At 37.8% G+C, this 17224-nt stretch overlaps 1 protein-coding gene across 4 annotated transcripts in view; it reads right to left on the bottom strand.

Annotated features, from left to right (window-relative positions):
• Window positions 1-2291: 2291 nt before the first annotated feature.
• LOC131347196 (FERM and PDZ domain-containing protein 4-like) overlaps window positions 2292-17224 on the bottom strand; it is a 67131-nt gene continuing 52198 nt past the window's right edge. For 2 of the 4 annotated variants that reach the window (XM_058381146.1, XM_058381147.1), the window contains 9 exons: window positions 14455-14574; window positions 12601-12737; window positions 10543-10669; window positions 10014-10103; window positions 9696-9878; window positions 9404-9542; window positions 8131-9126; window positions 6713-7756; window positions 2293-6097 (listed from right to left, as the gene is read on the bottom strand). In XM_058381146.1, the coding sequence (XP_058237129.1) occupies window positions 4767-6097; window positions 6713-7756; window positions 8131-9126; window positions 9404-9542; window positions 9696-9878; window positions 10014-10103; window positions 10543-10669; window positions 12601-12737; window positions 14455-14574 (4167 nt within the window). In that variant the 3' untranslated portion in view covers window positions 2293-4766. Of the gene's footprint in view, window positions 7757-8130; window positions 9127-9403; window positions 9543-9695; window positions 9879-10013; window positions 10104-10542; window positions 10670-12600; window positions 12738-14454; window positions 14575-17224 lie in introns of all 4 variants that reach the window. The other 2 variants (XM_058381145.1, XM_058381144.1) reach the window with 1 other exon arrangement.

Here is a 17224-nt window from a genome sequence, read left to right as displayed (position 1 = left end):
GAGCGAAAGAAGAAAGCGGAAGTGCCAGAATACAACAACCACGTAGTTTGGAATTATTTCTAATAACGTTAGAAATAATTATTAAATAGAAACTGTGTTTTCTACGACGTGTGGTCTGATATAAACAACAAACAAATAAATATGTAAAGAACCGATTGCTTTAAAATGACAGAAATAATGGCACCGTCACTGTAGAAGCTTTAAATAAAATAATTAAAATAATAATTTTATATATTTTCTCTATTTCTGTAATTCATTACAGAGTTACTTAAAATATATAAAATAATCCAAAATATAGTCTGAATCAAATCTTTCACCTTTCTATTTTTAATTTTACTTGAAACCTCAAGCACTAAAATCAATTTTAAAAAGTATTTAAATAAATAAATAAAAATTCACCCATTTTTTTAGGCTTTTAAAGAGCAAAATATAAAAAAATATAAATGTTCCTTGATACATTTCCTCATGTTTTATTATATAAATTGTAATGGAATTTTACTTATTATAATTATTATATACACATATACACATATTTTTTATTATCTTCTAAAGTAAAATTATGTTATGGCTGAGCTGAACAAAATGTTCTGCAAATTATCCATATTTTTTGGTATGCAACATAATTACAAGTGTATATTAAATTCCAAATACGGATGTTCTGAATATTATTAAATTACTCTTTACTACTACTAATCTCACAATGCATTTATATTAAAGTCTGAAGTAACAGCATGAAGAACATTTATTATATATTGTATAGTAGTTTTCCTTTAATAATATGCAAAATCATGCTTATCATGAGTTTATATGCTGTATGGCATTTTACTTTTAAAATTGATTAAATGCAGCTTAGCTACTAACCAGCATGCTTACCGTTTCCCTAAGAACTAAATGAACACAGATAACTACAAGCAGATAACAAGTCAAAAAGAGTGTCAGAAAAGAGACAAACGTACACGATACATGCTAACATGATTGAGAAAAACATTTACTCTTGCTTTCTTCAGACTGCTGTGTATGTTGCCTGTGTAAGAGCTAACTCAGTTTGTCATATACATAAATAGTCTATTGGGCTTGGCCCCTTAGTTCCAGTGAAAGGAACTCTTAATGCTTCAGCATACTAAGACTTTTTGGACAATTTCATGCTCCCAACTTTGGGATGACCCCTTCCTGTTCCAACATGACTGCGCACCAGTGCACAACGCAAGCTCCATAAAGACACGGATGAATGAGTTTGGTGTGGAGGAACTTCACAGAGTCTTGACCTCAACCCGATAGAACACCTTTGGGATGAATTAGAGAGGAGCCAGGCCTGGGACATCTGCCTTTACATGCACATGAATTTAATATGGAGTTGGCCCGCCGTTTGCAGCTATAACAGCTTCAACTCTTCTGGGAAGGATTTCCACAAGGTTTAGTAGTGTTTTTATGGGAATTTTTGACCATTTGACCATTCCTCTAGAAGCGCATTTGTGAGGTCAGGCACTGATGTTGGACGAGAAGGCCTGCCTCACAGTCTCCGCTCTAATTCAACTCAAAGGTGTTCTATCACGTTGAGGTTATGACAGTCAAGTTCCTCCACACCAAACTCACTCATCCATGTCTTTATGCACTGATGCACAGTCATGTTGGAACAAAAAAAGGCCATCCAGTCAAGTTGCGAGCATAAAATTGGCCAAAATATCTTGGTATGCTGAAGCATTAAGAGTTCCTTTTACTGGAACTAAGCGACCAAGCCTGAAAAACAACATGTGAATTTAATGATTTAGGGGTGTCCCAAAACGTTTGGCAATATAGTGTATGTACAAGAATTTGTCTAATTTCAGACTGTTGGTATTGATCTAAGTGTTTTATATATATGTTGAGGCTGGTAATCTAGGAAATCATGATATGAGCCAGCCATTCAAGGGCATCAGATTTAGGCTGCTAGCTGTGTTGAGTGTTAGGTGATATTTATGTGTATATGTGAACATTTGTGTGTAAAATATAGGCTAGGTTTTGTTTATGAATAATTGCTTGTGAGATCTGTCTGCCTGTCACTCTGTCTGTTTCTTCTTGAAGAATAAAAATCATGTTACATAATATTCCTAAAAGGAATATCAATATTTTATATTACGGACTGACTTACTAACTCAATCCATCCCAAAACATCAAACCATAGAGAAAAATGTCTTCATTGAAATTTAGTTGTTAATTAAATATTTGTCCAAAGCAAGGTAACTGTGAAAACATTGTTTATAAAAACATTTTAGTGAACAATAAATCAAATAGTAAATTCCAATGCCTTTTATTTCTTCCTTTTATTTGCACTTTAGAATAAATTCATTCATTCAGTAACTTTATCCAGATAACCCGTATACAGGATGCTGCAATCACATACAAATTTACCTTGTGTGCAAATAGTGAACCAGCATTAACCATTTACTACAAATTTGTCTTTAGTTTCATCTTTGTTCGCTAGCTAATAGCCAAACTAGCCAGCTGCAACACATGAACCAAAACAAATATTAGCTAACATTTTATGGAAAATAAATGATTTGACAGTTGAATAAAGATGCTACATATTTATGCGTATGTTACATTCCATAAAGACTGCTCATATAAAACCAAGTGTGATTTAATAATCATGTGTATCTACACAGTAAAGGCATGATAGCACAGCACAGTAACGGTGTAAAAAGTAGTGGTGCTGCTTCCGAGCTCCTCCAGGGTCCGCAGATCAATCCTGAGCGTAGATTACTGTGTTACTGTCTGTGTGGTGTTTTACATGTAATCTCTGTGTCCACGTAGGTTTCCTCCATGTGTTCCAGGTTCTTCACACGTTTTTAAAACATGCTGTTTGGTGGATTGGCGATTCTAAAGGACACCTACATGTGTGTGTGTGTGTGATACCCTGCTATGACTGGATTATTCCAAGGAATTTTTTGTCTAACACCCAGTGTTCCCATAATACGCTTCTTGGACTCCAATGGGATGAAGTGTTTAATGAAAATGAATGAAGTGTAAAATGTTGCATTACCACATAAAACAAGCATAAAATCACATGATATGGAACGTTCTCCAAGATCTGTTGGCTGTCTTGTGATTTAGCAAATCTGGCATTTCTTAATTTCAATGTCAATATCAGTATCATTGTAGGAGCGTCGTACATAGCTAAAGTATAGAATGAAATGACATGACTTTGAAGTCACTGGTAGAAAATCTATATGCTCTTAACAGTCAAAGTCTCAGTGAGCTTTGATAGAGAACTAGAGCATGTTTGCAAACTAGCTAACACTGGGCTAGCCAACAAGCAGGCTGTTCAACAAGGACCTTTCTTATGAGACTCTCATACTTAATGCTGTGAAAATGCATGTGGTGATACGTTTAGGCTGAAATTATGCAATTAGACATTTTGAACTATTGTGTAGATGTTTAATGATATAATGTAGCCATCATACCCAAAAGTAGACATGACCAACCATTTAGCATAGTTTCTGCTTTGGTTTATATGGTCAGGTGATGAAAAATAAAAATCGCCTAGTTTTTATATTGAGGGAGTTGTCTGAAACATAATAATAATAATAATAATAATAATAATAATAATAATAATAATAATAATAATAATAATAATAATAATAATAATGCATGTTTTAATACTTCATAATAATTCATTCTCTTTCCAATAACAACAGTTAATACTTATTTTATTGCATGTCATACATACTATTACATTCCAATTAGATTATTATACTTTTAATCCTGACACATACACAGCCTTAAATCTTACCATTTTTGACATGACACTTCTTAGGTCATGTGATTATCATATGGTCTCGTCACTTAGGCTTATTAATTGACACGTGGACATTTCTCTGAACGAGAATTGTCAGCTACAGTCAATCAGTGTTTGTGATGTACATTTACTGAAGCTAGAAGTAGCTATCTGGACGATAGGAAATGATGTGTTGCAAATTGTGATCAGTAATGGAGCATTCTCAAATTAGGTAAATAGTTCCAAATGAAAAGTGTGAATCCAAACATTATTACCTATTAAATTTACATCGTTGGGAATTTATGTCATAACAGTGGTGCAAAAGGTTTAGCTTACGGGATGAGTAAGCAGATCAAATGACCATTCAATGAATGTGTTAATAAAACAGATAATCCTTCAACCCTTTAAACACTTTATTGTATTCTGGAGATTAAAAATGAAGGACTGTCATGATTATGTGTATAATCCTTAATTATACTGGGGTAACTAATGCCTTTGAAATCATTTTTACATATAATCTCAGGAAGTATAATATCAGAAAATACAAAATAAACAATTCAAACTATTATTAATCCTTATAATTTTGAAAATCATTTTATAAGTAAATATTTTTTCTACTTTTCAATATGTTGTTGCTCACGTTATTTATTTTGCTCAAGTAATAAATAAAATTAAACAGAATGAGTTAAAAAAAAAAGCAATTTAGTTATTTGCAATATGAAGCCAGTTTAAATACTAAGTATTACAACTCTTTAGCAAAATCCTCTACACTGATCCTCTAGTTTTAAACTGCAATATGGGACATTACAGCATTATAAGATATTTAGGATACATGAATAGTCATTTTAAAGCTCCTTAAAAAGTTCTATAATTTGTTTGTATATACATTCTAACATAAAAAATAAATATGCACACCATAGGAGTATTCGTTACAGTCGATTACTTTAGGGTTTTTATTCAACCCCGGTGTCCATTTATGGCTTTGCAAATAAAAGGTTGACTCAGAAGAGGCCTACTTGTTGAGCAGTGTTTTCAGAGAGCGGGTGAGAGTGTTGATGATAGCTGACATGGTGCTAGAATGGCGATCAAGTGTTTTAACACTTTGGTCCCCAGGAGCACTACCTGAGGCTCCCTCAGCTGCCCGAAGCAAGCACATGTAGTTCATTACCACCTCATCAACCTTGGCCACAACCTCACGCTGTTGCTGACTGGCTGAAGCACCCAGGCCACGAACCAAGCACATGCAGATCTCAGATAAGCTGCAAAGCACCTGAAAACTGGAACTGACTGCCAGCAACATCTCCTCTGGGCTGCCATGTGCTTGAGCCATCCTGCGGCATGCCTGCCCAAGTGCTTTAGATTCGATTGCTAGCAAGTGCTTGTACTGTGCCAGCTCCTCTGTCTGCATGGGTGGGGTTCCTCTGTCACTTCTGCCCACACTAGAACGTACCACAGCAATCAGCTCACTCGCATCTCTTCGAACATCAGTAAAAACAGCAGGGTATGCATACGTGTGTTCTTTCAGGGCATTAATGCGAAGCAATCTGTCCCCAAAGGTCATGTTGTTCAGAACTTCTGCATATAGCTGCTCTCCTGTTGTGTCTAGAACACAAGAGTCAGGGTTGTATTGAGAGGGTCCTGGTTCATCCAAGCCACAAAGCTGCCTTCTTAAACCATCGCCTATGCCCCCTTCATCCTCCACTGACTGGTTTTTCTTTTTAAAGAAACAGTAACTGAATGGACCATTGCAGGTCCAGGGATTTATATCCAGCTTCTGTGCAGATCTTATCTGCTTTGTATCCTTTTGTACTGGAAAAATTGCACAATCTGTTTTGCTGTCCCTGTTGCTTACAGACCAACCCATGGTCTGGGATGCTACAGAACCTTGTGAGTAGCTTTTTGACAGCTTATTCTTGGGAGTCCTTCTTTGTAGTTGTGGCTCAGTTGCATGCAAGTGGTCTTGCTGAATCCTGCCCAGTGATGGTGCTCTTGATTTCTCCATCAGTGCATCAATATTTCCAGAGCCAGCAGTTATAATACTGGTACTTCTTCTTATCTCTCTGCCACGATTTGGACTATTGGTGTCATATTGATTTAACCCTTGAGAACTTAGATGGTTCTGTCTAAGAGGAACAAATGATTCTTGTGTTGGGCCAATGTAACTGGTGCTCTTTGACAGACATGATTTAGGTGGAGGAGGTAATGTTGGTGGTGGTGGAAGTGATAGTGGTGGCGGTGGTGGTGGAGGTGGTAGAGGGACAGCATAGGTTTTGATGTGCCTTGGTAAATTAGCAGGTGAGTCTCCTTCTCCTCTCAACAGCATTCCGCGGTCTTCTGTGCCAGCTACACTAGAGAGACAAAAAGAATCATTAAGCGTCTGTTGGACAGCAAGCGTCATCTTGCAGTCAGACATGAGCAAGTCATCTGTGCTTGCATGAGGTATCCCTTCACTGTGGTTCCTATTTAAAGATGAGAATTGATCAAGATTAAAATTTTGCTCTAACTCACAATTGAGGCCAGAATATGACCTTCTTCTTTCAGAATGATTAGGCCTTACATCAAGGTTGCTGACAGGTCTCTGAGCATGCAAATCAGGACTCCTCTTGAATTTAGCAGGCAAAGTTGTTGAGTGGTATATTTTTGGGACTCTGTGAGAATCTGCACTGGGGGTTGTGCTGACAAGGAGTGAAGGAGAAGGTGGCATGCAGGGGCACTTGATAATAATGTTCCCTTTACCTTTAAACTTGTCTAATAAAAATGAAGGGTTTGTCATACGCTTTTGCTTTTTGCTTCCCCCAAGTTCTGCCCTAAAGAGTTTGCCCCCCTGGTGCATCTGGCTGACTGTTAGATAGTTTATCAACTGCCTATAAGCCTCACTCCCCTCCTTTGTGTTAATACTTTTTGCACTGCCATGTTTTTCATGCAGATCACTTAGAAGGTTGCTCCTTCGAGCTGTACCTGTAGTTTCCTTGATTTTGGATGGTCGGACACTGAGGGGTGGATTTGATCCCGGAGGATGTACATTTGGCAGCATCTTCCTCAAGAGAGCAGCATCTGCATGAGGGTGAAGGTCCCTTGATGTGAGCATGAGGGAGGAGGAAGATCCAGAGAAAGAGCTCTTGCAGTCAGTGGCACAATGTGGGGAGTCCACTGGCGTTGCAGAAGCACTACTTCCTGTACTGCCACCAACATCCAGAGACGAGGATTGGGAACTCTGACGGGAACTCAGAGCTTCATTCTGCAAAGAAGAAATACGTTTGGCGAGGTGGTACTCACACAGTCGTGCCATTCCTTGTCGTAATGGCGGAAGAATCTGTTGATCATCCTTATAGGTTTCAGTCTGTTCAGTATCCTGTAGCTTCTTTGTTGGGAGACTAATATTGCTGCCAGTTAGATCCTCTCTTGAACCTCGAGATTCTGTAACCTGACTGCCTGAAGGCTCGTTTTCTGTTGGGGACTGTAGCCCTTGAAATCTTTCACAGAATTCTTTCACAACCAGTTGTCTTCTTCTATTGCTTTCTCTTCCACTGAAGGTGTTATATTTGCCTGGTGCATCTTTATTTTTTTTTATTCGTCTTCCCTCAGTCGCCATTGCTTTCAATCGCTTTCCAGTATTCAAAAGCGTGCTTGAGTGAGATTTGACCAGATATTTACCCAAGGACTTATCTGCCTTTGCCTCAGGCTCTGTCTCTGGATTATCAGAAGAAGGTAGGTTATGCTTTGAAGGCACTGTTGTTGGTTGAACTGCCAAGTCTTTGCGTCTTGAGGGACTGCGTGGTGGCTTAGGAATAGACGCTCTGGTGCAAGGGGAGACAGGGAATTCTGTCTTTTCCTCCTGAAGGGGCTGGTATCCCTCTGTGGTTGCCACCAGAAGACGCATAGCATTCTCAGACAGCCTGTGGGCTGCAGTTTGTTCTGAGCTCTCGGTCATCTCTGAAGAATTGGTCTCATTCCCTGAATCTGATGAGGACTCTGGACTAAAAGCACGTGATATGCCAGTTCCTGTAGGTAAAAAGGATAAGCAAGTAAGTTTTTGTGGCACTGTTTTGCTTGATTAATCATATTTACTGTTTACTGAGTTAATGCTTTTGATAAATTAACTTTAACATTTAATCTTCTGTTACATTATACTCTGTTACCTAAGCATTTTACTCCCTTGTGCGTTAACATAACCTTTTCTACATTCTTGTTCATTGAACTTTTATGATTTTTACTTATTAAGTACACAGCAAAATTTGCCAGTTAAACTATCCCATGTTTGACTGAACATGCATGTATTAATTAAATCATTTATCAATCATCTATCAGTTACAGTTTGCTTTATACCAAACATAGAGTCTAGTCAGATTGTGTGACCACAGTAATAATGTAAAGACCTGCAATGCTGTTAGACTGAGACTGGGTTGTTTCCTCAGATACAGCAAGTGCTTCTATTGCTTGCAGTGTGTCCACAACAGTATGATCCAAGATTCTGACACTATTGCCCTCAACATTTGTAGGGATAGCATCAATCAGTGATACAGGAATGCTGTCATTGTCACAGCAACTTTGTCGACGACTTTTGCTCTCTGCTCCCTCTTCATCTGAACTGTCCCTGAATCCAGGAGGAGGCGCAGCAATGGCCATGTTGAGGGAAAGCAGAATTGCATCATTTTCATCCTCATCATCATCTCCTTCTGGAGGAGGAAGTGCAGTTAAATCTATAATATCATCACTAGAGCCAGAAAGAGTGAGAAATGTTATCTTGCCGGATGGCAGCCCAGCTTCACCCTCTCCAGGTATTGCAGGTGTGTCCTCTTCACAGCTAGCCTCATCCTCATCCTCCACATCATCAGTGGTCTCAGCATAGCATAAATCACGTAAGAGAGGTTCTTCAATACCTTCAGCATTGTCAAAGATTTTCCCCTCACCAATGTTGCTATAGATTACATGAGGCCTAATTTGAAATGGTGCTCCATCTGGAGAGCCAAAGCCCATATCACTGCTGGAAATGAAAGCAGGCCGTTCAAGCAACTCAGGACTCTCATCCATGAGACGTTGATAACCAAGGTTCCGAGGGTTTACAAGTGGATCTCTGAAAATAAAAGACACCTTGGCACTCCGAGGAGAGTCCTGGGGTAGGTGCCTTACAGGTAGAAGAGGTGGAAGTTGGGGACTTTTGCTTCTAACTTGTGACCTTTCTGCACTGTGGCCTGGGTATGGAGGAGGCAGGGGCTCTGGAACATAAGGAGAGCTTATGCTCTCCTCTCTTGCTTGTTCCTGTGAGTAATCTATTTCTGACTGATAAGAAGGAATGATCTCCTGATTGTTAAGATCTTCACAGGTACCCAAAGAGGTGCTGTATGGCCATTCAAGTTCTCTAGGATCTTGGCCTGCAATATATAGAAACATCTTGTCAATCTCATTTAGAAAGCATGTTGCGTTTCAAATGTTCAAGGAAATCTAGCATTTATTTTTTGTTTTAAAAACTAACTAGCATTTTTTTCTGTTCTGCAATAACTTTGCAATAATTATTCGAGACCACTGGCAGAAATAAATTAATCTCTGTGTTCACCATAAACTTTGGATTGTTATTGCATCAAATGAAAACAGTATTTTGAAGTGTATTTCTATTCAGAGTTCTAAGTAAATTCATCCATAGGCACTTACCACTGTCTATTTCTCCACTGCTATTGCTGTGGGCCATATTGAAAATGGAGCGACGTGAGTCCACCAGAAGACGATAGTATCCAGCTGTTAGGCAAGCCAGATTCATGGCATCACTGGACTCCATTATTAACGTGATGGGCTGTTTCAAAAAGAAGTTTGGAATGACATTAAAATCTATTTATGACTAAAAGTCAAACTGAAAGCACCTGTCTTCATCATACTGTATGTAAAAAAGAATCACAATAATGCTTAACTGAACAGCAGACCACACTGCACAAGTTTAATAGTATACCTTGACGTCCAAAACATGGAGTTCTACCCGCACATTGACTTCGTCCTCTGTGAGTATCTCAATGCGGTTAACATGGCTGAAGTCTGCCAGGAGGGCCACTAGATTTGTCTTGGCATTGATAACATGACTGATACCATACCTCGGTCCTACAAGTAACGTCACACCTGTTTCCTTATCCCCTTGCTAAATAAAAAAATTAAGCCGACAAAATTAGAAAGAAAGAAAGAAAGAAAGAAGATGAATAATACTGGCCTCTGTAATATCAGTGAGCACATATGTCAAAATCTTAAAGTTGCATAGTAATAATAATCAACTTACCAGTAGCAAAGATTTAAATACTCGTCCTCCATATAATCTCAGATCACTGAGATACTTCAGATAGTGAACCTTTGCTTGCAGTATGGTTAACTACAAAACAAATTAGCCACATCTTCACATTATTCACGAATTTTATGGTCATGCACAGTGGTCTGAAGAGATAATTAGATTAACAATATAAATCAGATACATGTATTACTGAACTCATTTCAGGGCAGAGTACTTAAATGCATATTTAACGTTTTTTTGTGTGAATCACTGCCCATGCAGCAAACATTTTAGCTTTGATGGCAACAGTGCTTTGAAAACATTAGTGCTTTTTGTTCCTTGCCTTTGGAACCACTAGATGCCTCTCTTCTGACATTTTACCAAACCTCCCACAGCATAATGATGAAGATGCGACATCAAAGACCATTGAAAGAAGCTTTTTGTTATTGAGCTAATGGCAGTTTGTGAAGAGTCTTTTATTTACTATCGATTGTAATGTCTGCTCCCTGATCAGAATAAATGGATACTTATAGACACCCACCTTCTTCCCAGGAGCTACTAGATTCTGATTGGTTTTCAGGATGTGAGTCAGAGCTTTTTTGATGTTCTTCTCCTTCATGCTGGAGAACACTGCAGGGGGTAGGAAATGTGCCAAACCCCACTGCTTCCTGTGGGACAGCATATGTGCACTGTGAGGACATTTGGCAGATTGCATATGGCAAACCTTTTTGGTTTCTTATTCATGTCCAAGTCCGAAGTGCTGGTTGTGTTATATATCTATAAACTATTTTTCCTATACCTGTTTAATAATGATCTTATATGTGTGTAATAATCTGTTCATGTTTTTAAAAGTTTACGTGATAAAACTTTCTATCAAGGCCATATTTATAATGAACTACAAATACATTCATAATATATAAGAATACATTAATAAGACATTATACTTTAGACATTATAAATGCACTGCACTATATAGCAATGTTTATGAGTTGGTAACATAATGCAATATAAATAATATAAATTACATTGCCAGTGTTAGAAACTGACTGTATAATGTATTGGGTTTCTATAGATAAGATCGTGCCAGAGGAAACAGAAGTCTCTTTATAAAAAAGGTGTATGTGCTGCAACATATAACTGTGTTAATTATATACTTATATATCCTTGTACAAAAAGCAAGCTGACATGGTTTGAGACATGGACAAAGACATGGTTTGAGAAAGAAATCCTGCACTGAGCCCTGACCTCAACCCCAATGAACACTTCTGCGATGAACTGGAATGCAGACTTCACCCTAGCTCTCCTCACCTGACATCAGTTCCTGATCTTAGTAATAATCTTGTAGCTGAATGAACAAAAATCCCCACAGTCACACTCTAAAATCTAGTGGCAAGCCTTCCCAGAAAAGTGAAGGTTATTATAACAGCTAAAGGGGGACTGAATCTGGAAAGGGATGTTCAACAAGCACATACTTCATTATATTATTATAAAATATATTCAGTGTTCAACTAAAACAGCTGGTTCATGGTTTATACTTTAAAAGCTGCACAAGAGTGAAGGTGGACGACATATTGTTAAATTCGCAGTGAATAATGTAATAAGTAAAATCATGCAGCAATAAATAAGTAGTATACTATTGGATTTTTGTTTCTGTGGTTGGTATGTTCTCATTCATGTGTCGTTGTATTAAAATGATCATTTTTTATTAAATGATCTTGTTCTTGCTTCTTATTGAAGCTCATTTATTCTTTAGTCCACATTTTCTATCCCTGAATTTTTGTCAGGCTTAACAGGCAAGGACAAGTATAATTAGATATTATCGATAAACCACATCTTGGACACTTCTACTCTAGTAAAATCAGGCAAACTTGAATATATGAACTACAGGAAAGTAATTTTCATAATCTATTATGCAAGGAAAGACAGACTTCAACACATGCTTAACCCTTTTCAGAAAATTTTGACCACCTGAAATACTGACATCTTTCAGATTTATTCTGAATGCAACCCAGATGTTACTATATACTCAGTGGTTTTCAAACAAACTCACCCCAACATCACTCCCCCAAAGACATGCGTATAGATTGCCTGAATGCTAGTGCAAGAACTTTGAACAGACAGGCAAAGTGACTGAAACAAGTAGCGATGTCTTATCTTTCCTGGTTGATTGGGTGCTGACAGTCCATTTTATTTGTTTTCTTTCCATTCCTGGAGTGTCTGGGGTGCTTGAGAAAGCAGAGTTTCTGTCCTGATATTTCACTGGAAGCTACTGGAAAGTACGAAGACCATATTTCTAAAAAAAGGATTCACTCACCCCACCTTTAAGATATGAGCTGACATTTAAAACTTAATGAAGTAATTCATGATAATACTGCCACTGTCCTGTAGGCCCAAAACGTCTGATTTATGAAAGTTATCCTGATGGAAAGCGACGGTTTGCAAATTAAAATCTATAAATCACTGGGTCTCTCGGTCACATAGCTCCTGCTGTAAACAGTCCTGCTTTTAATTATCTCTGAGAATAGACTGATGAATAAAGAGATCAAGCTTCAGTTAGGCAGTTCTCTAGTAGGAGGCAGTCAAGTGAAGGCTTACTCACTGGATGTACTTCATTGAGAATTTCTGCGTCGGCCGTGTGGTGAGGCTGAGGACGTACATCTGCAGAGCAGCCAGACGAAGAGCAGCGTCATACTTCAGCTCAGGGCCAAATCGCTCCCGAACCACGTCATTACAGCTCTGAGGGAGAGAGGGTGATGGAAACAATGTTATAGCTCAATATGTATTTTTACAAGGACTGCTCAATCAATCACAATGAACATGGGCAGCAGTAAGTGAAAGCTAAAGTAATTGACGTGTGAGTTTTGCCTTTGAAGGTCTCTCTTTTGTTCCATGTGATTATTAAACCCAATATATTTTAAGAAATACCCACTTTTGATTTGAAAGAAGGTGTAAGTAGTTGTCATGAGGGTCATCCATGATAACATAGATACAGTTATCATCACACTGCTAGATTAAAACAAAAATATTAACATAGCTCCAGGTATTAAATAGTTAACTGGGTAGCCATTACAGATAGGGTCGTGTTTTAAGTCAAATCTGTAATCTCTTCTAAGCCACAAAAGTGAGGGAGAACGGAAACCAGGAGACTTTGCTCACAGGCTTTAAAGGTCACTGTTCTGTGCAGATTTTTTTTGCCCGAGTTGATAAGGAAAAGGAGAACAGAGAAGACAGAAACAGACCAAAGGTGTGTGAGGTTTGAAGTTCACTGACATTTATGATTTACTTTTAACCTAACTGTATTTACATTTGACCTTAAGCTGTAATGTTCACTTTCAAGGCAGGGTTTGTTTTTCTCGGATTTTATTTGACAGCTGCTTAAATGTGAGAACTACAAATATCGCACCTACAAATAAGAGTTCTAGCTTAAAATATGCTTTATAAAATCATTTATGCATGCATAAAAAAAACAAAAACGTTTTTTTTTCTCCAAATATTTGTGAGGATGATTTGTTATTAAGTATCTAATACATTTTTAATAATCCTTCCAATTGCTTTTTAGCTGGTCAAGTCAAACCAAGAGGCATTTTTTTTTGTCAGTGTTCCCCCAGGACCCTGTTGCTACATAAAGACACAGAGCTACATGAGACTTCACAGAACTAATGGCTAAAAAGTAAAAAGAAATATTAACTCACTGACATGAAGCACATGTGTGCATTCTCGCGAAAACAACTGCTTTGGGTAGAAAATCGTTGTTGTACAACTTTGTTAACCACATCAGCATTGTTCGAGTTTAATGTCTAAATTCAAAGGATTTAGCATTACATTCATAATTTAACCAACCATAGTCAGTGTATACACCAATCAGCCATAACATTATGACCACCTGCCTAATATTGTATTGGTCTCCCTTTTGAAGCCATCCATGTAATGTAAAAGAAAATGTGATTCATCAGACTAGGCCACCTTCTTCTATTGCTCCATGGTCCAGTTCTGATGCTCACGTGCCCATTTTTGGTACTTTTGGTGGTCCACATGGGCACCCTGACTGGTCTTCGGCTATGCAGCTCCATACGCAACAAACTGCGATGCACTGTGTATCCTGACACCTTTCTATCAGAACCATCACAATTTGTCCCTTGTCAAACTCGTTCAAATCCTTACGCTTGTCCATTTTTCCTGCTTCTAACACATCAACTTTGAGGACAAAATGTCCACTCGCTGCCTAATATATCCCACCCACTAACAGGTGCCATGATGAGGAGATCATCAGTCTTATTCACGTTACCTCTCAGTGCTCATAATGTTATGGCTGATCGGTGTACTTGTAGTATTTTATAAATTCTTGTTCTGTACTCTTTTAGCTGCGTGTCCTGAGGCCCTGTATAAATATGGAGATATAATATTTCACCGTACCTTTGGGCTGAGAAGCTGATCTGTGTAGAGTTTCTCTCACCTGGACATAGAGATATTCAAAAGCCACTGCATCCCTTCTGAGAAGGTCGACTGGATCCTTTGGTACGAAGCTGATTCTGAAAAAGCATTTCATTTTGTGTGACCCTGGCCTCTGTGTAACCTACAGAAGTAGAGTAAGAATATGGTTAGTATGAAGACAAACACATACTATGATGATTAAAAATAAACTCTTTCTTAATATTCCGTTCACATCTGTAGAATAAGCAATTCCTATGAATCCTGTATATTAATAATTCAGTGAATTTATAGCCTGTTATAAGCTTCAAAGGGCCACAATTACTTAATTATTAGCATGCATAATGTAAAAGGCATAACTATATATAAAGCATGGGTATATAATGACATAATATCAGTTTTCTTAATGTATTATCATGTCTGTTCATGATACTGAATATTTTGGTATTGCTTCATTCTCAAATTTGTTTTGAACTTCAATGTCACATGATGAGACTAATTTACTAAAATCAATAAGCTACTGTTGAGTATCTGAAGTTTACACACCATACAATACACTAAACTATGTCCTGTCTCCTGTAACATAAACCTGTAAACAGCACACATAACTCTTCATAAGTTAACATGCATTGAACTGAAATCCTGGACGTTCACGTCCCTCTATTATGTGTTATACACATTTAATAAACAATTAATCTATAATCTGAGGAAAAAAACAATGTGTATGTTACAATAGCATCATATAACATCAGCATTAGACACCACACTGCTACCGTTTTGTACATTACTGTTATTATCTGCAACTGTTTGCAAGCACTTGAACCTTACTGCAGTTATCTGTCATCACTACAATTACTGTTATTTGCACATTATTGCTAGTTGCAAATGTGCACTACTAAAATCACTTTATCCATCATGCTGTGTACCTCTGCCCGTGTACTGTTTATCTCAGCCTATTACCCCGCAACTCATTTACTTCATTTATGTTGTCATTTGCATTACTGTTGAATCAACGTGTAAGCTTGTTCTTTGAACCTTGTATTTATAATCACTTATGAATGCAATTTCTGCAGTATTATAAAGCATAATGTGTTAAACTCAAATGTATTTACAGTTACATAGATTGCATTTCATAAACATGACAGCTCTGTTAATGTATGCATCATACTCTTCACCTTTACTTATACACTGTGATCGTATTGCATCATAACTGCATGCCATTGCCTCGGTACACTGACAATAACATTAACCCTAACCTAAGCTAACAATGCATTGTAAGTTGTGATCCAAATGCCATACCACTGCACAGAAGAGCACTACATTAACACAATTGTTCCTTCCTTGGACCACTTTTGATAGATTCTGACCACTGCAGACCGGGAACACCCCACAAGAGCTGCAGTTTTGGAGATGCTCTGATCCAGTTGTCTAGCCATCACAATTTGGCCCTTATCAAACTCGCTCAAATCCTTACTTGTCCATTTTTCCATCAACTTTGAGGACAAAATGTTCACTTGCTGCCTAATATATCCCACCCACTAACAGGTGCCATGATGAGGAGATAATCAGTGTTATTCACTTCACCTGTCAGTGCTCATAATGTTATGGCTGATCGGTTTATAATGTGGTATGCAGCCTTTAAGTCATAAACCTGTGCTTTATGTAAGCAACCAAACACAGTAGTCCTTGTTGTTAATTAATGACACATTACCTTAGGCAAATTTACAGTTACAGCCCTACAGTTAATTACTTTCCCATAACAGTACAACAGGTGTACTCCTCAGCTGTCAGAGGAATTTGCTAAAAATTACTATACTGTATCAATTAAAGAGTGATATCTCATGCTTTTTATGCATATATATTCAAATTGAATGCTGTGTGTTGTCCGTGAAACAATTAAAATAATTTACATTACAAGAATTTACCAGTATCTTTACCTCTGAGTGTTACAAAGTGGTGAGATTGGAGCCTCCCTTCTTAAACGTTAAATCTATTTACAGACAGTTTGACCATAGCAATTTTATATGATAATTTCTTGATTTAATGTGTTTGTTTCTTTATGTATGTACACTATGTTGCCAAAGATTTTCGGACGACTGCCTTTACATGCACATGAATGTAATATGGAGTTGGCCCGCCCTTTGCAGCTATAACAGCTTCAACTCTTCTGGGAAGGATTTCCACAAGGTTTAGGAGTGTGTTTATGGGAATTCCACTTGAAGCGCATTTGTGAGGTCAGGTACTGATGTTGGATGAGAAGGCCTAGCTCACAGTCTCCGCTCTAATTCATCCCAAAGGTGTTCTATCAGGTTGAGGTCAGGTTCAGACCAGTCAAGTTCATCCACACCAAACTCGCTCATCCATGTCTTTATGGACCTTGATTTGTGCACTGGTGTGCAGTCATGTTGGAACAGGAAGGGGTCATCCCCAAACTGTTCCCACAAAGTTGGGAGCATGAAATTGTCCAAATTGTCTTGGTATGCTGAAGCATTAAGAGTTCCTTTCACTGGGAGTAAGGGGGCCGAGTCCAACCCCTGAAAAACAACACCTGAATTCAATAATTTGGAGGGGTGTCCCAAAACTTTCGGCAATATAGTGTATGTATTTATTAGTCTTAGATTACATGAACCATCTTTCATACAAGTCACTATTCATGATAAAATGAGGACAATAATATAATGTCTTCAAAATGCAATTTAAAGTAACTATAAATGCATGCTTTTGGTATAATGCATTAGATATATATATATTAGGTATATTATGTTTTAAAACACAGCAAAACTTGCATTTATAGG

This window comes from Hemibagrus wyckioides, linkage group LG26 (genome assembly GCF_019097595.1).
Source record: "Hemibagrus wyckioides isolate EC202008001 linkage group LG26, SWU_Hwy_1.0, whole genome shotgun sequence".
Classification (NCBI taxonomy): Eukaryota; Metazoa; Chordata; class Actinopteri; order Siluriformes; family Bagridae; genus Hemibagrus; species Hemibagrus wyckioides.
The sequence above is the reverse complement of the archived record's forward strand: the minus strand, read 5'-3'. Positions and strand labels throughout refer to the sequence as shown.